The sequence below is a fragment of the Plasmodium coatneyi genome, chromosome 12 (assembly GCF_001680005.1).
Source record: "Plasmodium coatneyi strain Hackeri chromosome 12, complete sequence".
In the NCBI taxonomy this organism is placed as follows: domain Eukaryota; phylum Apicomplexa; class Aconoidasida; order Haemosporida; family Plasmodiidae; genus Plasmodium; species Plasmodium coatneyi.
In genome coordinates, this window is record NC_033567.1 from 2,709,183 (window position 1) to 2,732,615 (window position 23,433).

At 45.4% G+C, this 23,433-nt stretch overlaps 8 protein-coding genes across 8 annotated transcripts; 4 read left to right on the forward strand and 4 right to left on the reverse strand.

Annotated features, from left to right (window-relative positions):
* Positions 1–809: 809 nt before the first annotated feature.
* PCOAH_00042690 (Glutaminyl-tRNA synthetase) lies at positions 810–3,335 on the forward strand (the record flags this gene model as incomplete). Its single annotated transcript, XM_020061053.1, has 1 exon — positions 810–3,335. One exon carries the CDS (start codon positions 810–812, stop codon positions 3,333–3,335), a length of 2,526 nt encoding a protein of 841 aa, XP_019916571.1.
* Positions 3,336–4,666: 1,331 nt separating this feature from the next.
* On the forward strand, positions 4,667–5,968 carry PCOAH_00042700 (Protein tyrosine phosphatase; the record flags this gene model as incomplete). The annotated part of the gene is made up of 4 exons (XM_020061054.1): positions 4,667–4,882; positions 5,066–5,278; positions 5,423–5,633; positions 5,873–5,968. The coding sequence occupies 4 exons, from the start codon at positions 4,687–4,689 to the stop codon at positions 5,937–5,939; spliced, it is 687 nt and encodes a 228-aa protein (XP_019916198.1).
* A 512-nt stretch (positions 5,969–6,480) lies between these two features.
* Positions 6,481–8,277, reverse strand: PCOAH_00042710 (Uncharacterized protein; the record flags this gene model as incomplete). Its single annotated transcript, XM_020061055.1, has 1 exon — positions 6,481–8,277. One exon carries the CDS (start codon positions 8,275–8,277, stop codon positions 6,481–6,483), a length of 1,797 nt encoding a protein of 598 aa, XP_019916179.1.
* Positions 8,278–9,405: 1,128 nt separating this feature from the next.
* On the reverse strand, positions 9,406–10,836 carry PCOAH_00042720 (Uncharacterized protein; the record flags this gene model as incomplete). Its single annotated transcript, XM_020061056.1, has 1 exon — positions 9,406–10,836. One exon carries the CDS (start codon positions 10,834–10,836, stop codon positions 9,406–9,408), a length of 1,431 nt encoding a protein of 476 aa, XP_019916665.1.
* A 959-nt stretch (positions 10,837–11,795) lies between these two features.
* On the reverse strand, positions 11,796–12,555 carry PCOAH_00042730 (Signal peptidase I; the record flags this gene model as incomplete). The annotated part of the gene is made up of 2 exons (XM_020061057.1): positions 11,796–12,199; positions 12,405–12,555. 2 exons carry the CDS (start codon positions 12,553–12,555, stop codon positions 11,796–11,798), a joined length of 555 nt encoding a protein of 184 aa, XP_019916855.1.
* Positions 12,556–13,969: 1,414 nt separating this feature from the next.
* Positions 13,970–15,172, reverse strand: PCOAH_00042740 (Uncharacterized protein; the record flags this gene model as incomplete). The annotated part of the gene is made up of 2 exons (XM_020061058.1): positions 13,970–14,950; positions 15,128–15,172. The coding sequence occupies 2 exons, from the start codon at positions 15,170–15,172 to the stop codon at positions 13,970–13,972; spliced, it is 1,026 nt and encodes a 341-aa protein (XP_019916325.1).
* Positions 15,173–16,272: 1,100 nt separating this feature from the next.
* Positions 16,273–21,173, forward strand: PCOAH_00042750 (Helicase; the record flags this gene model as incomplete). The annotated part of the gene is made up of 10 exons (XM_020061059.1): positions 16,273–16,334; positions 16,599–16,680; positions 16,805–16,865; positions 17,035–17,170; positions 17,262–18,069; positions 18,463–20,047; positions 20,154–20,400; positions 20,540–20,653; positions 20,836–20,934; positions 21,101–21,173. 10 exons carry the CDS (start codon positions 16,273–16,275, stop codon positions 21,171–21,173), a joined length of 3,267 nt encoding a protein of 1,088 aa, XP_019917073.1.
* A 618-nt stretch (positions 21,174–21,791) lies between these two features.
* On the forward strand, positions 21,792–23,363 carry PCOAH_00042760 (Protein kinase; the record flags this gene model as incomplete). The annotated part of the gene is made up of 1 exon (XM_020061060.1): positions 21,792–23,363. The coding sequence occupies one exon, from the start codon at positions 21,792–21,794 to the stop codon at positions 23,361–23,363; it is 1,572 nt and encodes a 523-aa protein (XP_019916793.1).
* Between the last annotated feature and the right edge of the window lie 70 nt (positions 23,364–23,433).

Below are 23,433 nucleotides of genomic sequence, written 5' to 3' on the forward strand. Positions count from 1 at the left end.
TGGTGCGGTGGGGAAAACAAAGCACAAATGGAAATGTAAATTAAAAGGAAGAAAAAAAGTAAAAATGAGTGAGTGGAAAATCGCAGCTGATGGAACGGTACTGCGATAAAGGTAGCCATTCCTAGCCAACGTATGTTTTTTTTTTTTTTTTTTTTTTTTTTTTTTGCCAAAAAAGTGCCCTTTTTTACCTGAACGGTTCATACTTTTTCCTTCGTGCTATGCAAAGGCACATGCTACGCTGGGTGAGGGACATACTGGGACAGCTTCCCAAATAGGCATACCGTCACGTGCGTGAAGTCAATTTTCCCATATTTGCAAGCGCAAGTATGCCGGAACAAGTGAACTACGAAACGCGAAACAAGTATACTAAACGGCACACGTGCATTTTCCGCACCAGCCGTCCGTGGGAGGGGAACGCCTATGATGCCCGCTCTGTTCTGCCTTCATCAAAAACCACATTTTTGCGTAGAAAAAACCATTGAGCTTACCTTGCCGCGTGGGAAAAAAAAAAAAAAAAAAAAAATGCACTTCACATTGATTGTAACACACAACTGAGTGGAAGAATTCGCCACACTCGTTCCGCTTTTTTTATTCGTATTTTTTTTTTTTTTTTACAAATAGGGTGATAGATAAATCGTCACAGTCATGCCCATCCCTGCGCTGCGTTCCAGTCGAACTGTGATCAAGGGCAAAAAGTGGTGACGTCTGCATAGGGGTGAATCCCCCCCAAAAAAAAAGGTACTTTACGAATTCATCCCTCACCCGCTGCATACCGCGGTTAAGATTGTTCTTTCCAAATTTTCGAAAAGATGGAGAATGTCGAGAAGATATACATCCGGAACAAAGCCGACCTGTCGGATAATTTTTTTTACTTCTACAATTGGGTGAAGCTGAACTTTAACACGTGCCTCATCATAAGCGAGAATAGCAGCCTCCGGAGCAGCGTCCTCTTGGAGCTGCTCAATGGGAAGAAGCTCGTGCTGAGCGAAATCAACGTGTGTGAAGCGTTGTTCCGGCTCACCTGCGGTGGGGTCGGCAATGCACACGGGGGCGATCTCACTAATCGCTGTTGTGATAGTTTGCGTGAGGAGGAGCTCAAGTTTTACCTGAAGGGGCAGCTTGCGAAGGACAAACCGGTCGACGAGCAGTTCCTTCAAAGGGTGGAAGCCGAAATGGCGCTGCAGAAGGTGTTTTGCAAAGACAAACTGAGCTTCGTGGATTTCCTTCTTTTCTCCATTTTTAAAAAAGCCAAAGTGGATCGAGTGGAGGACCCCCGTGGTAAGTACCCCCACCTGAGTGCATGGCTTTCGAAAAACAATTTTACCATAAAGGAGGAAGACATGAACTCCTTTGCCAGCACTAATTTTATCCAACAAATTATAGAAGACGATTTGAAGAGGAAGAAGCACACTTGTGTGATAACGAGGTTTCCACCTGAACCGAATGGTTACCTCCATCTGGGTCATGCAAAAAGTATATGTTTAAATTTCGGTCTGTCGGAAAAGTACGGAGGGAGGACGCACTTACGGTTTGACGACACCAACCCAGTGACGGAAGAAGTGCGTTACATAGAATCCATTAAGGAGGATGTCAAATGGTTGGGGTTCGATTGGAACGAACATTTATACTTCGCATCGGATTACTTCGATCAATTGTACGAATGGGCTATCCAACTGATAAAGCAGGGAGATGCATATGTGGATGATCAATCCATTGAACAGATAAGGGAAAATAGAGGAAGTTTAAAACAACCAGGGGTTAACTCTCCCTACAGGGATAGAAGTGTTGAAGAAAATTTAACTCTTTTTAGGAAAATGAAGGAAGGTTTGTTTGCAGAAGGGGAGAAGGTCCTAAGAGCCAAAATAGATATGTCTTCGGGGAATATAAACTTAAGAGACCCTATCCTTTATCGTATTATGCATAAGACGCATCCGAAAAGTGGAGACAAATGGGTGATCTATCCAATGTATGATTTTGCACACGGCCAGTCAGACTCCATTGAAAGAATTACCCACTCGATTTGTACACTCGAATTTGAAACGCATAGACCGTTGTATGAATGGTTCCAGGAGAAGCTTGGCATATACAGAACGAGACAAATTGAGTTTGCTCGGTTAAACGTTACCTACATGGTGATGAGCAAAAGGAAGTTGCTAACCTTGGTGAATGAAAAGTATGTGAACGGATGGGACGATCCACGTATGCCAACTATCTCAGGGATGAGAAGAAGAGGATACAGTCCAGAGGCGATAAAAGATTTCTGTAGTAAAGTTGGCGTTGCAAAGAGGGAAAATATTATTTCCTATGAGTTGTTAGAATTGTGTGCCAGGGAAGACATGAACAAAAAGGCCAAGAGGCTCTTTGCCATTTTAAAACCGCTAAAAGTTGTTATTACCAATTTTGTTCAGAAGAATGAACAGTTGCATGAGCTGACTGCACTGAACCATCCGAAGAATGAATCCATGGGACAGAGGACATTGCAATTTGAGCAGGAGATTTACATCGATGAGGAAGACTTTAGTGAAAACCCCCCCGAGAATTTCTACCGACTAGCTCCCAACAGGACAGTCCGACTGAGGTACGCCTTCTGCATTACGTGCCATGAAGTTGTGAAGGATAAGGCCACCAACAAAGTAATCGAGCTGAGGTGCACCTACGACCCGGAGAGTAAGAGCAGCGCAAATGCAAATCAAGGCACAGTTGGTGGCAACCAAGGTGCAGTTGGTGCCAACCAGAGCAGTGCGGAAAATTCGAAGAAGGTAAAAGCCACCATCCATTGGGTAGCCAAGTCGAACGCCCAAAAGGCGCAGTTCAGAATTTACGACAAGCTCTTCACAAAGCCGAACCCGGAGTCGAACGAGGAGGATCAAAATGTGGAAAAACTTATGGAAAATTACACAGTACAGTTGGACAAGAAAAACGTTTCCACGGAGGAGGAAAACCTTCCCCTGGAAAAGCAAAGCGAAGTGGAAGAAAACAACCTGGGCTGGAGAAAATACATCAACAAAAATTCCCTACAGATTCATCAGGGTATCGTGGAAAAGTACGCATCTAATTGCAACGTGGGAGAAGCCATTCAGTTTGAACGTATCGGCTTCTTCACTAAGGACAAGGATTCCACGGTGGATTGCCCCATATACAATTTGACTGTTGCGCTGGTCGAGAATAGTGCGATTAAGAAGAAGAAGGAGGATCTCGTGAAGAAGGAGTTGGACCGTCTGAAGAGGGAGAAAGCTGCCTCCGATCGACGCCTCAAGAGGGAGGAACGCAAGCTGCGTGAGCAACGCAAGTTGGAGCAGGCGGCGGGGGCCAAGGGCGATGCGAACCAAATATAGGGTTCTGAACGGCACTTCAAGTGGGACGTTCTGCTACTGCATTTTTTGCTGGCCATCCCCGGATGATCCGACGGCTGGACAATAGTGTGGCCGTGTACTCCTACCACGGGATATAGTAGTTGTGGTAGTTGTGTACTCCATTTAAAACGTGAGAAAATTTTTTTCCTTTTTTTTTTTTTTTTTTTTTTTTGTAACCCTTACGAGGAATACTCCCAACATATTCAACCATGAGAAAAAAAAAAAAAAAAAAGTTAATTGAAAAGTTATTCACCAAGTAGGTTCTCCCTTCCATACACGAATAGCATTTGCATAACGTGGCGTCATGCTCCCCCTCTGTCCTGGTCCTCCCCGATGTGTTGGCTAAATTTCTTTCACAGGGAAAACCCAATGAGAAATAAGTCGAACCAGTGGTAAGGGACCCACCACCGTTAACGGAGTGTATGCTCCTATTCGAGTGTGCCGCACGTATATCAGCCCACTTGCACATGTGACGATCCAATCGTAGGTGCGTCCTTCCAATGAGCAGAATAGAATGAGGAAGTTACACATTTCTACGTGTGGTTGTCCCCCCGGGGAAGGTGACACACTTTTACCGATGTGTAATATGTGTAACACGTAGGCACCACTTGTGGAGATATTTCCCTCCAAGTCGTCCTGCTGCGGCTCGGGGGGGGAAAAAAACGACCATTACTTTTTTCCCGAACGGAGTGTATGCGCACATTTCACTTTCGGGGGAAAATCACATAAGGATGCCAAACTGCCAACACAATTTTTTGCATATGCTTGTGGTGTGCTTTGTATTTTTTTTTTTTTTTTTTTCCCAGTTCGTTCATAACCTTTAGAGAAAAATAACGTAAGTGGGGAGAAGTTTCTTTTTTTATTATTTTTTCTTTCCGTTTACGTTTTTTCTTTTTCATACTTGCTTGCTCCCTTTTGTCCTTCCCCCAGATGACTCTCCTTTGAGGTTTATTCATTTGTAGCTTTTCTTCATCTACCCCCCTGCCTGCGACAATCCATTTGTGCGACTTTGCTCGACATTGCTCGAATTGGCTTAACTTGGTGTTTGCCTCTCTCTCCACATCGACGGCTTTGCGCATCGCGTGTTTGTCCCCTCTTGCCTTCCCCCCTGTTTTTTTTTTTTTTTTTTTTTTTTAGTAATGTGAAGTACCATTTCGCCACGGCGCGTTTGAACATAGGTAGCGCTCACATACAGGTGGAAAATTACCCTTAACAAGCACGCACGTGCTGACATAAGCACACACTAGACGATTGAAGCACATGCACGCAGACTAAAGCAGACACATACACACACCTTTTCACACATGTGAAGCGCACACAACGACTAGCTAAGATGAGTGTGAAAAACAGGTGCATGCTGATTTACAACGTGGCGTGCTGTTCCCTCTGGATTAGTGTCCTCTTCGTATCCTTGCAATATGTTATTAACAAAGAGAAGTACCCCCTGAACAGCTTTTGGCCCAACTATAAAAACTTGGTAACGGTGACTCAGTCGCTGGCCGTTCTGGAGATTCTGTTCGCGCTGTTCGGTAGGTAGTGGTGGAGTGGTGCAGTAGCGGCCGGATGGACGGTTGAATGCACGCATTTGTGTAACGATGCCTTCGTAAATGCATAGTGTGAGCCTTGCACCAACATGTTTGGTCTTTACACCATTTTTTCGCTGCTTTACCTTTTTGCGTTGCTTTATCCATTTGCTGATTTCCCCCCCGCAGGCCTCATCAACTCAGTGTTCTGCACCGTCGCCACGCAAGTGTGCAGCCGCCTATTTGTCGTTTACCTCATTTTTAACTACCTGCCCGAGAATAACAAGTGGATCTTCTCCTGTCTAATCACATGGGCCATTATCGACATTATTCGCTACCTGTTCTACTCCCTCAACCTGCTGAACATTCACGTCAATTTGTTGGCATCCCTTCGGAATAAGCGTAAGTGCCACGATTGGCGATGTGTTGCGCTAAGACTTCCACAGGGAATGCTTTTTCGTGCAATCTTCCCGAAAAGAAGGAACCCCCTCCATCTGCACAGAATTATACATATGCTCCTCCTTTTTCCCCTTTACCTTGTGGCAGTCCCCCTAATATTATACCCAATAGGAATAACCTCCGAAGTGGTGTGCACCATAGCGAGTCTCAAGAACATCCGCTCCACCCCCTTCCTCAGGGCCTACCCCTACGCCATGCCCAACAATTTAAATTTCCAAATTGACATTTACTACTTTTGTATATTCGTCCTGATTCTTTATATTCCGGGGAGCATTCTTCTCTACGCCTCCGCCATGAGGTACGTCCCATGCTGTATGTATGTGTGTGTGTAAATGTGTGCATTTTTGTTGGCACTTTTTGGCTAGTTTTTTTTTTTTTTTTTTTTTTTTTTGTTGCAAATCGCCTGACTGTTCATAATATACACGTTGTATAAATACACACATTTTTGTTTGCACTTTTTGGCTGTTTTTTCTCACATCGCTATATCGCCACATTGCGACATCGCTACATTGCGGACGTTTACTGTTCTCCCTTCAGGAAAAGCAAAAAGGGAACACAAGGGACGGACAAGAAATTGGATCGAAGCGCCAAGAAGACGATGTGAACAGGAAGGGAATACATTCGCTTGGGTCTACCCCCTGTGCAAATGCCAGGGCCGCTCCACGCACAGGAAATATGTCACAATACGTGCATACATAGCGGCATGCAAACACCTATATGCGCACACACATGCGTGCCTCTTTTCACACACAGTTGAACATATGACTCTACAAAATAACAAATTTTTAAAGACAATCTATTGTTAAAGATACGCAGTTGCTGCAACGCGTCAACTGGGGGTTGGGGAGTTTAAAACGTCTGCGTTGCGAAAACATAAGTTGTGAAACGTGTACGGGGTGCTTCACTGTGGAAGCAGCACGGGTGCATGTATGTGTGTGTTTGTTTTTTGGTGCATATTTAAAAAAAGAGGGAAAAGAAAAGCGAATTAAATTTTGCTGTTCCTTCCGGGGAAAGCACTCCTGCGGTGCGCACAAATGAACAAATTAACAAATGTAGTGCCATTGGAAGGGGGTATGACGGTATAGTTTTGTGCCTCTCCCGTTCCAACTTAATACGTGCAGACTTCATTGGACGGGGACAAGTCCTCACTCCTCACTGGTGTTCCCCTCGTCACTCTGTTTCTTCCCACTCAAAACGTTCTCTACATCTCTGTTTTCTAGCCACAAGAAGAGGTCGTCGTTTTCTCCATCCTCGCTGGAGTAATCGTTTGATTCGCCTCTTGGTCCACCGTTTGGCTCACCACCTGCCTCCCCATCTCCCTCACTATATAAGTCCTTCATCGTGGAATAAAACCATTCAAATTTTCCAGCGTGGTTAGCTTCACCTTTAACTGTGCTGCCATTCGGACGGAGGGAAGTGACGTTTTCGTTAGGTTGTTTTGACTGGTTGTTCGCTCCATCAGGGGGAGCAATGCTTGTTTGTTTGCTCATCCTGTCGTTGGGTGTGACACCCTTTTGATTGTTCTTCCCACCTTGAAGTGCCCCCTTCGCACCACTATTTTCGTTGTCCGTCGCTTTGCCCCCCTTGGTTGGGCCCTTTTTCCGTTCCACTGTGCGTGACACACTCCCATCTACCTTACGGACCTCTACTTTCCCACACAGGGGACGACCGATCTGGGAATATCCTGCTTCCACCGCATCGTTGTATTTTTTTATTTTTACATGGATAGGACTTCCACTTCTGACCGGTGCAGTTTTTTTCTCCTCATTTTTCTGAACGCTGCTCCAGTTGAAAGTCCCTTTTGTGAGCACCTTAGTATGTCCTCCATTCGTTTTTTCCTTTTCAGGGAAAGCTTTGTTGCATTGCATGTTGAGCGAAGTGCTAACTTTTGTGTGCTGTTTGCCTAGGTCTCCCGCTCCAACTTGGCTGACCCCTGACTCCAATGGCTTCTTCCCCTGTTCGGAGGTTATTTTACTGTCAACGGTTTTTAGTATTTGTAGAATCTTTCGTACCAGGTGCCTCTTATTGGAGTTGTGCAGGTCCTGAACCAAATTGGCGATGTAGTCTTCCCCCTTGTTGCGGCTTTTCTTCATTTCACTGATGAGGTTGTAGAGCAGTTCCAGCTCTTTCATGTCAATGTGATCACTTTGGGCGTTTGCTCCATTGGCGCATCCGTCCGGTTGTTTTTCCACTTGGTTGTTCCCTTTCGTATCCCCCTGAGGGATGCTCACTCCGCCAGCGCTGGAGTGAAGCGTCGTTGGAAGGTCATCCTCAGGTGGGTAGCACCTCTTCTCGTTTTCCACTTTTTCCAAAACGGTGTTGCCGCTATTCAGTCCACGTTCCTTCCCTTTGTCGACAACGTTTATGGTCCCCTTCTTGTCCCTTTTCGGAAGCATCTCGTTGTTTCTCTTTTGCATTTGTTCTTGCTGCATTTTCTGGAAGTACTCCTTCAGCTGTTTGACGGTGCCTTGTCTCTCCGTTTTGAGTTTGATATACGAGTACCGGTGATCTCCTCGGTCTCCCTCCTCGTTAGGAGTGTGCACATCGTTGGCAGCATGCACGTCGTTTGGAGTGTGCACATCGTTACCACCACTTACCTTATTGCCACCACTTAGGTAACTACCGCCGCACTTGCGAAGTAACTTCATGGCGTCCCTTTCCACCTTCACCTCGTGCTCCTCAAAATATTTTTTATATTTGTAAAATTCGTCAAAGGACCTATACATGAGTTTCCCCCCCTTCTGTGCCTCCAGCTGTTCCTTCGCAGCAATTTCTTCCCCTCCATTTTTTACACTTGCTTTTTCTGACCATTTTTTTTTTTCCAAAAGTTCTTTTTCTTTGAGGAGAATTCTCTTCCTCAATTCGATGAAGTCATCATAGGAAGTGGTTCCTCCTCCGTTGGTGTTTTTTTTACTTCCGTCCGAGTGGGTTACGCTCGCCATGGTGGTGTGGTACTACTAATTTTCCGCATAGGGGAGGCGTCCAAACTTGCTTCTGGAGCGTCTCTGCGGTGTTGTTCGATTGACGTCTTCCTTACCTGTGGGTGTTTCTTTGTGGTGTTTTTGCTTTTTCAGGACAGACACTCCACCTCCGTTGCGTTCGCTGTGATACCTTACCGGTATGGGCTTCCTCTCGGGTGAGGATGGACGTGCAGCGGTTACCACTTTGTTGCTAACTCCGCTGGTGCTGTGTTGCTCTTTTTTCTCTTTTGCTTCCGCCCTGCCGCCCGCCTGTGTGTTGTCAGTTTAAGCGTTCTTCACAAAATAGCCGCAATGCGAATTGGAGAAGTGTATTTTTTTTTTCGACAAAATTGTGCATTTGCACGAGCATGGTGTTTAAAGAGGGGAAATTTGAGGAGTTGATAGTGCGAAGAAATAGTCCACGGGCGCATCCTTTTTTTTTCCTCTTTTTTCATTCATTTTTTACCCTTATATGTGATGAGTCATCAGCGCATTCGACCCGAATGATCGACGGAAGGGATCGCCAACGTGGGGCGTCGCACAAACGTCGAATAGGAGGAGAATACCTGGCGGGTGCATCGTGTCGGCGACGTTCGAAAATTGCCGCCAGGAGTGTAAACTCGACGGAAGCATTTTAGTGACGCCCCCCCTCATCGAAATAGCACTAAAGGAATAGAAGGATTTCTCGAAGTCGCAGCGAAGAATACCACCAGCAGAATGCGCCACTTTTACAAAAGTACACCTTTGTCGGAAAAAAAAAAAAAAAAAAAAAAAATACCAGTTGCTTTTGCTCATAAAATGTGTGCAAAATAGGCTTTGTGTTCTTTTTCGGCGGGGCAACCCGTAACTCACAGTGCTAACATGTTTTCTCTGTGGACAGATCAACCCTCACAACGATGAGTTAAAAATGGCGCAACTTCCCTCGCGCAGGGTTCCACTAGTTTGAAGGGATGAGCCGTAAAATACTCGTCTCAATGCTCCTTTTGGATTGACCAGGGAATGCAGCTATCATTCAGCTAACGCATCAAAACGGAGGGTGTATCCACACAGGGTTGCTACACAATTTTGGAGCACTTCCGAGGAACGCCCATCCCCGCCGCTATTCCAACCTCAGCGCATGATGTCTGCAAGGGGTACTTCCCCCTGGTTGTCGACCACGTGATATGCGGATCCCGCGCTGGCGTGCACGCTGCCGTCCAGAGTGACAGGGCCATTTGTGACGGCCAGACTGTGTCGTTCTACTGTTTTGCTATCCGACGGTGGAAGAGGACCTCCTTCCGCAGCGGCGTCTTTAGCAGAGCACGGCCAGGGGGTGTCACACGTGGATGCCAACTCCCGCTTGGTCTCCTCATCAGCGCCATTCGGGAGGGAAATAAACGCACACTTCCCTCTATACAGGGGTGAATTGACAGTGCAGATATATTTGTCACCCCCCTCCTGGTTGGCGCCTTGACGGGGTGCCTGCTTCGCCCAGTTGAGGGGACACTCAGCAGTCCAGTCCATGTCACAAAAGGGGCTCTTTTGACAAGGCCACTGAACAGAGCACTCCTTCTCGAAATGCTTCTTCTCCTCCACCTGCGTTAAGTTACCATAGGAGTATTTTTTCCTGTCGCACAAGTTGAAAGACGGAGGAGCTAAACAGTAGCCATTTTCCTTCATCCAATGTAAGGGGCACTCCTGCCGATAATTTTTTTCACACAAATCATCTGTGCACACAAAAGTAACTTTGCATTTTTCCTCAAATTTTTTTTTCATCAGTTCATTGAAAAATTTAAAATTCTTGGTGTCTTTGCATGGCCCGTTGTAACTACCAGGTGGGATACAATCGTATGAATTTATTTGCTTCCAGCTGGAAGGACAGATGGAGAGGGCTCTGCTGTCCAGTGAACAATCGACGTAACAAGGCCAATACGCTTCGCAGGCAACACTCCAATTCTGTTTTTCCTCACTGGTGAGATGGGTAAAGTCTACCTTCTCGCCATTGCAGAGACCCTCATACACGGTCAGGTCAGCCATGCAAGTGTTGTCATTTTGGGAGATAAAACCCTCAGGACATGGTTCGTTGTAATTTCTTTTCCCACTTTCGCATGCATCCGCTACGGCATTTTTGCATCCCCATTCTACGTTGCAACTCGTTTCAAATTTCATCTTTTCACTTTTTGTAAAGTTGTCGAAAGATTGACGGGGGTTACAAAATCCGTTGTACGCTGAGCTAGCTATGCAAATATTTTCTGACTTGTTCATAATTTTTTTTTTCCAAAATTTTGGGCAAGGTAATGTATAATCTTTTGCACACTTTCCCATTTTTTGCAATTTTTTGTTTTCCTCTTCGTGTGCCATTTTCACTATCCGTATTTCGCTGTCCTCAATTTCTTTGGAACTCACTTTGGGGGCATGCTTCACGACGTTTTTTAAAATCCCACTGGAGCTTACCGCGCTCTCCGTTCTGTCGTGCTCATTCTCAGCAGTGTAGCCGAAATGGAGGTTGCTCCCCCACGTCGTCCATATTGCCAGCAGGATGAAAAGGTGTCCATTATTCATTTTGCGGGGAAGGAGAAAAACCAGGCTGTAATAATGTAACGTAGCTAGCCGAAAGCGCACAGATAGAGGTCGTCACTTAAGAAGAAACTGTTGTCTTTTAACAACGGTTGGCGTAACGACTAAAAGGACGAAACAAATTAAACACCACAACGCAGTGCAGAATATGGGTGGTCTCGATCGGACGTTCTCACTGTTTGGGGATAATTCGACAAACTTCACAAAAGGACACGTGCATATGTTTAGGAGGGATCACCCAACTCGGCCAGAACATTTGACAAGGAGGCGCTCGACGTTTGCACATGCACAGGGGGAGGGGCAGACACCCACGCGTGCACTTCCCTCTGGGGCAAGACCCACGAGGCCCCATTCTAAACGTTGCAACACATGGTGTAGATACATAGCAAAATACGCATGTCCACTTACATATGGGTGATTAAAAAAAAAAAAAAAAGAAAGGGGAACTCCCAATTTTACCAGTGCACATGCACACTTTTGTGAATTGTCTAATTAGCACTTTCCCATTTGTGTATGAAGGCATACCGTTTATATTCCCCTTTATCGCACACTTAAACCGTTACCCGTCAGAAGTTCACTTAACTGTTTCTTCAGGGCAGTTGTACTCGTTCGCGTAGTCCAGATCGTTGTCCCTTCTTGTGGTGGAAAAAAAAAAAAAAAAAAAACGCGGAAAAGGCACCACGGCGGGGGCAAAAATGTACGAGTAGGAACAACCGATGGGGAACAGGCACATCACACACATCAGTCCATGTCCCTAACATGATGGAGGTTACCAAATAGAACGATTAACATTCGTTTTATTCAACTTTAAGAGGGGAAGAAAGGAGAGTTTTCCAACCGGGTGAGCAACACACACCAAAGTAGCTAGCCATTTTGGGAAAAAAAAAAAAAAAACATCCCTTTTTTGGCAATTTAAAAAAAAAAAAAAAAAAAGTTCACCCCATTCACTCATACCCAAGTAATATCATGAACAACATGAGGGACACAATTCCCCACTTCATGAGCGGGTATTCATTAACCCATATGGTTAGCATTCCAATATATGGCGCATATCCAACGGAGAGACCAAGCACATGTTCGTTTTCTAGCCAATACTGATCGAACTCATAGAGCCCTCTGTCGTCGATGTTGTTATTGTCCCCTTTTGATAACAAATGAAATTTGTTGTCCTTCGATATGTGAATGTTTAATATCCTATGCACAATAGGGATGTCTCTTCCATTTATTTGGTACACCACCACGTCGCCTGCATGGATGTTTGGCGGGTGGTACAGTGCCAAGGTGTCTCCTCTGAAGTAGCCTGGCTCCATACTGCCACTCAGGACAACCACAACAGGGGATTCGCAGCCTGCAGCATGCACGATCAGGAATAGGTAAAAAAAAAAAGGCGAATTACATATATTTTGTCCCTTTCACATGTATGGCAAGGTGAAGCCTCCCCACCCCCTACTGTGCAACGACGCAAGAAGGGGAGGAACGCCAATCAGCACAACCAGGTGGTGTCCCCATATTAGGAAAAACTGCAAGTGCACACACACGCGCAGTTTCCCTACCTGTAAGCACGACGAGCAGCTTCCAAATCATCAACGCATTCAACAGCAAACACACTACGTTTAGCACGTGGGATATTCCATCTCGGGGGGTTTTAAAGTTCTTCTTAAGTTCTAGCAAAATGGAGTTGTACTGCTCCTTTATGTATTCCATCGCGCGGGCGAGCGGATTATCGGTTGGACGGGTGATCAGATTGACGGTTAGACGGGGGACCCCCCTTCAAGCTCGCCCGTGCCTACGCGTACGCGCACCAAGTTGGAGGATGGTAAGTTTCTGCATGTGGGTTGGTCCCCTCTGCGTGTCCTCCAGGAAAACACTTCCAAATGATTACCGGTTTTGTCAGCTAACACGCACGCGAAATTTGAAGTGACAGGCGCCTTGCGAGATCGGGCAACTGAGCCTGGCAGTTTTTTGTATGCCGTATCGTTTTAGCTTTTCCCTTCGCGCGGTGGGGACGTGCAAAGAGGGCGGCATGATATATTTTTTCACTTCACCTCATTTTACATTGCTTTTTTTCTTCTTCCCTTTTGCTATTTTTTTTTTTCTCTGTTTTTTTTCCTGTTTTTTTTTTTTTTTTTTTTTTTTCCCGTTTGCTTTTGCGTTGTGTGTCGCGTGATCAAGAGCAATCCGTTGGAGCCGACGTCATCAGCCTGCCCACCGAATGTAGCCACACTGGCATTGCCACGAACGTGAGCACCGCACGAAAGAGAAGCATTTCAGTGATTCTTCTTTCCTGCGGTGATGGTTTCCCCATTTGGTGAAGCAAAAATGATCGTCTTTTCCGCTGTGCAGACTGACCGAACTGTGTCAACTGCCCGTGTGTTGGTGACCCCCCCGGGTCGATTACACAAAATTGGGAAAAGAACAAAGTCGGAGGAAAGTGCCACAAAACAATCTTTTAAAGCGTTGCTCCTTTTGTTCAAAGGGAAGCAGCTAGCCATTTCAGTTATGGAGGACAAAAAAAAAAAAAAAAAAAAAAAAAAAAAACAGCCAAAAAAAAAACAGCCAAAAAAAAAACAGCCAAAAAAAAAACAGCCAAAAAAAAAACCAAATAAGCCAAATAACATCCCTTCGTCGGAAACTGCGGCCAACTTACAACACGTTGTGTGACTCACACGTTGGGACAAACTTCTTGTCCATTTGGAAATGCATCTCCGGATGATGAGAGATGGACCAAAACACGAGGGGACACATGGTTAAACCAAAGTGCGGAAAAAAAAAAAATAATAAATAAACGAATGGAACAAAGTAAAAAAAGGGTATCTCCTAATGCATCTTCAAAAAGGAAAGCTACACATGTGATTAAATAAATCGCGGGAGGAGGATTTTCCGGACAAGTTCGGAGGATATACCCTCTACCCCTTCACGCTTCCTCCTTCATCGAAGTGTAACACGCAGGGAAGGGGGCGGGAGGCACACGGGCTATCCCCATATGGAAGTATCAACTTAACTTAATCGGCCTAACTGTTACGGAGACCGAAGGGAGTCCAAATGGAGAGGGGGCTACGTAACTCCCCCCAACAATATTCCAAACACGTCTAAGCACGTCTAAACACGTCTGACCGCTTCACCCGTGCAGCGAATAATATATGTCAACCATGCCAGGCGGTGCATTCCCCTGAGGGTTACCCTGTTCCTCCCGAGTGATGGACTTGAGGAAAATTTTTTTTTCCAGAATGCAGTGAATAGGCATGACACTCATATCGGATAGTTCGATTAAATAATTGGTCTCCTTGTCGGACTCCAAAAGGTATGGCTTCTCATTAATAAAAAAAATAAGTTTGCCATCCTCATATTCTACAATGAATGAATTCGTTTCTAGGAACTCCATGTTGCGGCACAAAATGGTTGTCTTGTCATTTGGGTCGTCCGATGGAAGGCTCATAAGGTCATCACAGTTGTGAGTCACCTGGTAGGTTTGGTAAAGCTCATCGACAGTGGAAAAGTCGGACAGGTCGTCATCCGTCAAATGGGGCAAGTCGTTTCCGTCTGAGTGAACTTCTTGCGCTTCATCATGTCTGTGTGAATCATCGCTCCGTGAAAATTGTTGTTCCTGCTTCACCGTATGTGAATCCTTTTTCCCTTTTTCCCTGTTATATGCGTCTACATCAAATTGCCAGGAGATGATCGCTTTTTGGTTTTTTGCCATGTGGGGATGGCGCCCTTCCCCCTCAATATCAATCACGTTGTGCGTGTTCGGAAAGTGCGTTACGTCTTCCAATCGTTCAGTTCTTTCCGTTTCATTGGGGTGTACCCCTTCACCGCGTGTCCGCCCAGAGACCTTCCCTATATCGGGACACACGCCTATAAACTTGGGTAGCTTAACAGAGTAGTATTCATCGTCTGGGTTCATCCTTCTTTTCCTCTTCAGGTCTACGAACATAACTGCTTCGTCCTCATTAATATTCACGTCGTGTAGTTTGGGTTGGCCTTTCATTTCTTCACTGGTGGTGCCTGGGAGGTCCTCTTCCTTGTCTCTCTCCCTCTTGGACTCCATCGACTGCCCGTCCTCGAAGGAGGTTTTCATACTCTGTTCAGAGGCATCCTCCTACATGGGGGGGAGAAAGGCAGACATGTGAAGGTGGTGGGAAAAATCTGACGAAGAACATCTCAGCGGGGGATGAATTCATCCTTGCCCCTTTTGTGTTCCTCTCATGTAGGAAGAAGAAGAAGTTCGTGCTCCTTCGCATAAGCATTTTTTTTTGTTCCCGCTTTTTCGTCGTACCATCATGCTCATCATCGTGACGAGATCATCTCTCTCCTCCTCCATTTTGCTTCTGCATCTCTTCGCCTAGTGGCTATACATGTGGATAGGTTCGATCGCCTACGTGGGGCCCCCTTCTTGGACGGCATTCCCTGGGCGAGAAAGGGGAAGGGCGCTCTCCGCTGTAGGAAATGAGCAACGTTGCTTCAGTGTTGCTGAGGTGCGGTCAACGTTGGTCGGTCAGGTGTGGTAAACGCTGGTCACTTTTCCGGTCGCTAGTTGTGCCCTTTTCCTACTCCGTTGCAGGATCTAAGAGCTACCTTGACAAAGCTGCGGAAGCATCTCCCCCGTGAAGAGGTCACATTGTATTCATCAACGGGGTTAAAAAAAAAAATTAAACTACTTGAATTTTTTTTTTCTTCCATTTGGGGAGTTTTCCATTGTGCAAATTGGAGAAAAAAAAAAAAAAGTGCAATCCGCGCATAAGCAGGTGCTTGTATGTACATACATTGGTACGTATTTTCGCACTTCCATAGTCGATACGTGTAATATGCTTCATGCTGCCTGCCCTATTATGCTTGGCACCAACATGGGAAAGTAAGGCTAGCCCTCGGGCCGGCGGTGCATGCATGCATGTCCGGCACCCCCCAAGCACATTTTTCGAAAGAGCGACGCAGCGACCCTGCCTAGGGCGACCAAGTGAAGGGAACTTGTTCGCTCGTTACACTAAACAGTAGGAAAAAAAAAAAAAAAAAAAAAAAAAACTAAACTAAAAGTGAAAGTAAATGTGAATGTGAAAGTAAAAGCAACGGAGCAAACCGAAGGGGAACATACCAAGAGGGACACCCCCCTAGGAGGAGAAAACCGCAAAGGGGAGAGAACCCCACCCAAAAGACCGAGTTCACCCGCAGCTGCACTATTCGCTAGCCAACTGGAACGCACTTATGGCGATCTTAACATTCCCTTCGCGTCTCTCCCATCATACAACGAAATGAAAGAATTTGTGAAAAAATAAAGTTGGGGTTTCCACCCCCGTCCCCCCCTTGCACTGTACTTCTGTTGCTCCCTTTTTTTTCTTTTACGCATAAGTGTGTTGTGTGTTATGCGAACTGATAGGAGTTTTTTTTTTTTCATTTTTTCCTTCCTTTTAAAAACTAAACGCCACAATGTTCATACCCGACAAGGACAGAAAGTGGAAACAGGCAAACACGTTCATCTGCCATAGAAGGTTAGATCGGCTAGAATACCGAACGGGGGAAATCACTCCGATCAGTCCATTCCCAGGCGCATAATGCTACCCTAAATTGTGGTTTATTATTTTGTTTTTTTTTGGTGGCAAATCTTGGACATGTGATTGAACCAAGTGCATCCGTGTCCTTTTTGTGTTTGCCCCCATTTTGTCTACCTCGCATAAACCAAAGGGCTACGCCTCTCATCCGTTGTTAGCCCTTTACGTGATGATCCCTATTTAACTGCCTCCACCTTCGAACAGATTAGCAATTTACAAGAAAAAAATTTATCGGAACAGGCCGCAGTTGATTTACGTGTCGTTGTCTGGCGATATTTACACCCACGTTAGTTAAGCGAAAGCAAACGCAAACAACACACACGTAGATACACACACGTGAGCGCTTACATTTTCCCCTACGTTCTACCTTTGCTCATCCCAGCGCGTATATGATTTTCCCTTTTGCCTAGGAGGACTACAGAGAGGCCGTGCAGGTGGACAACGACATCCGGAGAGAGCTAAGCATATCAAGTAATAAGTGGGGAAAATTGGGACGAAGCGGCGGGGGAAAAAACCTTTCCAAATTGAGTTTCCCACGTGATGTACGATACTTCGATGAGCGTTATTTTGCCGCCCCACGCGTTTCATCTTTACACCATTTTTTCGCTGCTTTACCTATTTGCCGCTTTCCCCCCGGCAGACACGGGAAAAAGGTCGAGCATACACGATGTGAATCTCCTGTACAGTAGAGTCAATAATCTGATGAACTTCTGCGAGGACAAACATTTGGATGAAAAGATGTTCGAGTATTACTGTATCCCCCGATCCATTATAAGGTGAGCATAGAGAGAAGCATTTCCCTGAGTTTCTTCTCCAGTACTTGCATCCAGTGTAATGGCCAACTTTGTTGTTCCCCACACACTGCAGAGAGTACAACAGCCTAGGCATCTACGAGCTATACAAGGAGCAGGCGGACTGCCTAAGGAACGTCCTTCAGAACGAGGAAGTTGAAAGGAATGTGAGAAGTAAGGTAGAAGACATGACACCGGAGGAAAGAACCTTTGAGAATGGACATTCCCAAAAGATAGACTCCTTTTCTAACGAGGAGTTCTTCACCTCCCTGGAGGAAATTAATCAAAATGATGAAGAAAAAGGAGGGAGAGAAATATCCCCACAGAGGGGGCCAACCAGCGTACACCTCCGTGACGACAAATGGGACATACCACACCTGAACAATGACTCAAGGAACAATTTTTTTTACAAAAATTTTCTCTTCAACATCCCAACAGGGATGGGAAAGACCATAATATACGACATTTTAATCATTCGACAGGTCCTCTACAAAGGGTACAGAGCTATATTATGCCTCCCCACCATGTCCCTCATTAATGAAAAATATGATTACTACGAGAAGCTGCTCGGAGAAAAGACCGTGTGGCTAAATATAAAAAAATTTAACAGCTCCAATGCTAGTGGGTACTCATACCAGCTGTGCACCGACATTGCCATCTGCACGTATGAACAGGCCAACATCATACTCAACATTATTATAAAAAATAACTTAAAGTATAATTATATTTTCATCATTGACGAAATTCACTACTTGAATGATGACCAGAGGGGCATATTCATCGAGTCTTTGCTCACGAAGGTTAAGTACATCCAGCGGAACTACGACAGTGACTTTAAAATTCGGGTCTACGGCTTTTCCGCAACGCTGTCGAATGTGAACCAGGTGTGTTTCGTCTTATGGGGAGGAATTACCTTGTCGTTCAGGCGGTTTTGTGGTGCAATTTGGCTATTTAGAGGAAATTGCCTGAACGGCAAGGCGATTTTGTTGCACAACTTGATCATTTTGGCTGTTTTTTTTTTTTTTTTTTTTTTTCCCCTTCTTCTTTCCTGTATGTTCATTCCCGTTTGTTCATTCCCGTTTGTTCATTCCCGTTTGTTCATTCCCGTTTGTTCATTCCCGTTTGTTCATTCCCGTTTGTTCATTCCCGTTTGTTCATTCCCGTTTGTTCATTCCCGTTTGTTCATTCCCGTTTGTTCATTCCCGTTTGTTCATTCCTTCTTTGCATTGCCCTTTGTTCATTCCTTTTTTTACCTCACATGGCGCACCCCCCTCCAGATCGGCGAATGGCTGGACGCCAAGGTGCACGTGAGCAAGGAGAAGCTGCAGAATATAAAGCACCTGTACAAGATAAATAACGCGATATACAAAGACATACACGGGAAGCAGCTGGAGAGGAGTCTGGAAGTGCCGTTCTACCTGGACCCGGACCATCTGGTGTACCTACTCAGCGAGGAACTCATTCTGCAGAGAAACGTTCTGATCTTTTGTCCAACGAAGAAGAAATGCGAAAAGGTGGCGTATTTTATAAGCAACGTTATGCCGTACTATTTGAAAAACAGGAATTACCAGGTAAAGAGGGAGGTGGTCGAAAGGAGGGTGAAGCTTGTGAACGAACTGAAGGAGCGCAGTGTAATTATTCCGGTCCTGGATAAGTTAATTCTTAGTGGGATTTTCTATCACCACGCGGATCTGCAGAGTAACGAGAGAGGAATAGTGGAAGGTGCATTTAGGAGTAACACCCTTTTCTGTCTGTGTTGCACGACGACCCTGTCCGTGGGGGTGAGTTTCAACGTGCACACAATAATAATCCGTAACATACGGTTGGGCAACAATTTCCTAACAAGGGACCAGATCATGCAGATATCTGGACGTTGCGGCCGCATGAAGAAGGTTCGCACGGGGGAAAATTCCTCTGATGGATCAGGCGGTCCGATTAGCACAGTAAGCAGTGTAGTGGGTGAGGCACTCAGTGGTAGAAAAGTTTCCACTGAGGCCGCTACGTACACCCCGGTGAAGGACTACGACGAGGACTGTGACGGGAAGGTCTTGGTCTTCCTCGAGCGGTGCGATAAAAAGTATATGGAAAAAATTCTGAAGGATGATGTAGACTTGTTCAGACTGAAGACAAAGCTGAACAATTTTCAATTTTGTAAATTCATCGTGGAGCTCATCCAACTGAATCTGATCAAAACGAAGAAGAACGTGGAAGACTTCCTCCTTCTGTACACACTCAAATTTTTTAAATTGGACGAAAGGGGGGAAAAGAAAAGCAGCACGGATTGCATCACCCCCGTGAATTATAGAGACCTAATGATGCAGGAGATAAAGCAGACCTTCCAGTATCTCTTCGAGAATAAGCTGATCCTCATCCCGTATGACAAGGAACAGTCTTACTACTACTACCTGTTCGCCAAAATTTACAACGTCAACCTTTACCAAATGGAACACATTTTCAACTTCCACTTTTTATGCCAGTACATTAACGTGGACACTCTACTTAAATGTAACTTACCACAGAAAGTGGATTTATTTAAAAAATTGCACAGGAACTACAAACAGAAGGAGTACAAAGATGAGGGTAAGCAAAAACCTTTTTTCTCCCTCCCCTTTTTAACCATTCTTCTCATTTTCAAGGATACAAAGGTGAATACAAATATCTTCCAAAATTTGTCTGTACAATTTGTGAAGTATTTATTTCTCGTTAATATTAATAGCAAGCAATTTGATTTTTTCGTTTATGACATTTTGCGGGACGACGATGTGATTGGCTGCACGGAGGTTTCTTCGTATGTGCATCCTATTCTGAACGCGCTGGACTTTATTTTCAGCTTCTCCTTCATGCAGTACGTGTACTTCAAAGGTGGGTCGGTTATCAGTACATAGTGCGTCAATATGTGCACACGCTGTTAACACGCTATAGTGTGCATATGGTTGTGTGCCGTGTTTTTTCCCCTTTCCCTTCGAAGGCTTCCCCACGGACGTCCTGCTGATGATTTTCGTCTTCTGCATCCATTCGGATATTTCGCTCAAAATCGACTTTGACGTCTACGAGCAGATACTAACCTCTAGGAGTGGCCCCGACGGGGGGGACGTGCGCAGGATTTTTCACTACTTCGATCTGAGCATGGATAAGCTGAAGCGCTTCAAGGATTGCAATAGCGAAGACCTTTGCGCCCAGTGTGCTCAGTGCGCCAAGAAGATGCTGCAGGGAGAGTAAGTGCGTGGCGGTTTTACACGAACGGGTGTGCAGATGCGTTCCCCCGTTAGTACATACAAACTTCATACGTAATACATAGCTTGTTCGCACTTCCCCCGTTTATGCCATTCCCTTGCGTGCACCCCCCCCTCCCAGAATCAACATCGATGAGATCTACGAAAACTTCGAATGGGTCAAAATCAAGCGCTTTTACTTTTCCCTCATCGTGTACGACCTGTTCACGGAGGACATCCATACCGTGGGGCGCAAGTAAACCAAGGGAAAAAAAAAAAAAAAAAAAAAAAAAGACAACCTAATAAGCGCCCATTTTGGCACACTTGGACCAGACTGCAGCATAAGCTGGCCGATAGGGCAGCGCAGGTTGCACTTCCCCCGTTTTGTTGACTTTGCTGTCCATTTGTCACGTGTGCTACCCATTTTCCCCTTTGCAGGTACAGAGTCAAAACGAATGATATAAAATATATGTACTCGAAGTGCTTCTACAATCTGTCCTTCAACTGCAAAATTTTGCGGAACTTTAAAAATTCATTGTAATGAGGAAGACAGAACGCGGAATGGGCAACCACGCTGGGAGGGACTGAGAGTGAATGAAACATGCGGCCAATTGTACAGCGGGGGCAGTACCCCCTTTTTCGTACCTCAATTTATTATTTATTATTTTTATTTTTTTTATTTATTTTTTTTTTCCACCTGCAGGGACATTTTCTGCATCGTCCTGGATAATCTCCTCATAAAAATGAGGTCCAGAAATTTAGCCTTCACTTTTTAACCCTTCTGGGAACCACCCGATCTGATCCGTGTGTAAGCATCGGTGGAGTGCGTCCACGCAAGGGAAGACGTTTTGTCCTGATTGCGCGTTTTCCCATGCACGCGGCGTCACTCGTTGGTAGTTCTCACGTTAAACTGTCCCAAGTGGGATGACTTCCATTTCTCGTGTGTTGATCAATGTGTGTCCACTTCAAACCGCTTGGAGCGAATCCTCCACCATGTTACCCTACCACTTGGGCACTTTTTTTTTTTTTTACAATTTTGATTTGCCGTCATCCTTGACGGTGTTTTTTTTGTCACTGATGAACTTGTATACCATTTGACCTTTTTTAAACGTCACACAACGAAGAAACGACGCAACGACGTCACAACGTGGGAGGAGGAGGAAACTCCCCCGCGGGTTCGAGCGGGCCGCGCACAACACAATATGGAAACATGTGTGTGCATCGTCTGGAGCAAATTCACCTGACCTGTTAAGGCCATTTTGGACAGGTAGCTAAAATTTGCAAGTTTTTTGGCTAGCTGAAAAAAAAAAAAAAAAAAAAAGAACAAATCAAAGCAAATCAATCCAATCCAAAGGGGGGATCCTCCTTAGCGACCTAGAAGCACACACACAAACATGACCAAGTGGGGGGCGCTGCGAAGCAGAATTATATGGCCGAGCGAGTTCGCTTACGCCGTGGAGAACGAAGGGCAGGACAACAAATTCGGACACAGCTATGTGGTCAAATATAACGGGAATGTCGTTCACAACAGATTCAAGAAAGGGTTAAATCGGGTGAACAAATTGATGAAGGTGACAAGACGGGTATGTAATCAATTGGAGGAGCAAAACTACGGGCGGGACGTGGATTCATTGGAGGCAGACCACTTCGGGGTACACATGGGTGGAGGCACCTCGGACCAAATTAACGAGGCTAATCAAATCCTCCTCCGGTTGAATGAGGAGAAGGAGTTTTTTAAGGAAAGTCTCGGTAAAATTAACACCATTGATGAGAAGTACGACATTGCTGTGAGGAACGGGTCCGCTCATTACGCATTTCGTTTGGACTCCCCTTTCGTATGCATCGAGGGGGATCCTTTAGTGGAGGCCCTAAAAATGGGGCAGCCCGGAGGAGCACATGGGAAACGCAATGAAAGAGTTAAGAAGCTAGGCCGAAAGGGTGAGGAGCACCGTGGAGAGAGGATCCCACAATTTAGGACCTTTCTATACAACGCCAAAATTATCGAGTGTGACGAAACGCTCATCGGGGACAGGGAGTTCATATTTTCAGAAGCGAATACAAGCAGCCTGAAAGTTAACACGCTCATCAACGAGGGGAAGCACATAAGACAGATGCTATACGAATATAAGGAGGGCTGCGGAGTGGAAAGCGAGGTGCAAAATAATCAGGATGACTTCCCACCTGAAGGAAAAAGCGGAAATGTAAAAGATACAACAGCAACAGCAATAACAACGACACCCCCTCCCCGTGGGAATGACGAAGTGACCTACGAACGTGTGGGTGTACTTCCATACAGTGACATCATAATGGTGCAGAAGAGCGAGTTCGACAAGAAGAGTTACGTGGCTGCTTTTTTAACCCCATTTGTTCTGAACGGAAATGTGAAGGCATTCATCCAGAAGGTACAGCCATATATGGCTTACCAATTTGACAGTAATTTGATATGGGTAAATTTGTGTAAACTGATTAAGCTCATGTGCCATTTGGAAGAGAAGAATGTCCTGCACGGGAACATCAAACCTACCAATCTGTTTATAGATAACAGTGGGTTCAACATCCTTTTGGGAAACTTTGTTCCCAAGGTGAAGCTCACAAATTATTTCCATTACGTTGTTAATGGGAGAAGAGGATTGCCCAAATATATTTCCCCTGAACTTTTATCCTACTTGAGAAAAAAAAAAAACATGGTGAAAAATGGAGGCAAGAAAAATAAACACATAGAGAAGTACTTAGTTAAGAACGACATTTTTTGTTTAGGCCTCTGCTTCTACTACCTCGTGACGATGAAGGAGGACATCCTCAACCACGTGGATGATCCGCACGCGTTTCAACATAAGGTGGACGGGCTGCAGGGATGCATCTCTCGCCCGGAGTTGCTTCTACTTCTGCGTAGCATGCTCTCCTACGACCATCGGGTGCGGCCCACCTGGGCGGCGCTGCTGGCCGCGGTGAGGGGTGAGAAGTAAGGACGCGCTCGCCCATTACGACATTGCCGCATTATTACATTATTACATTGTGACGTTATTACATTGCGAC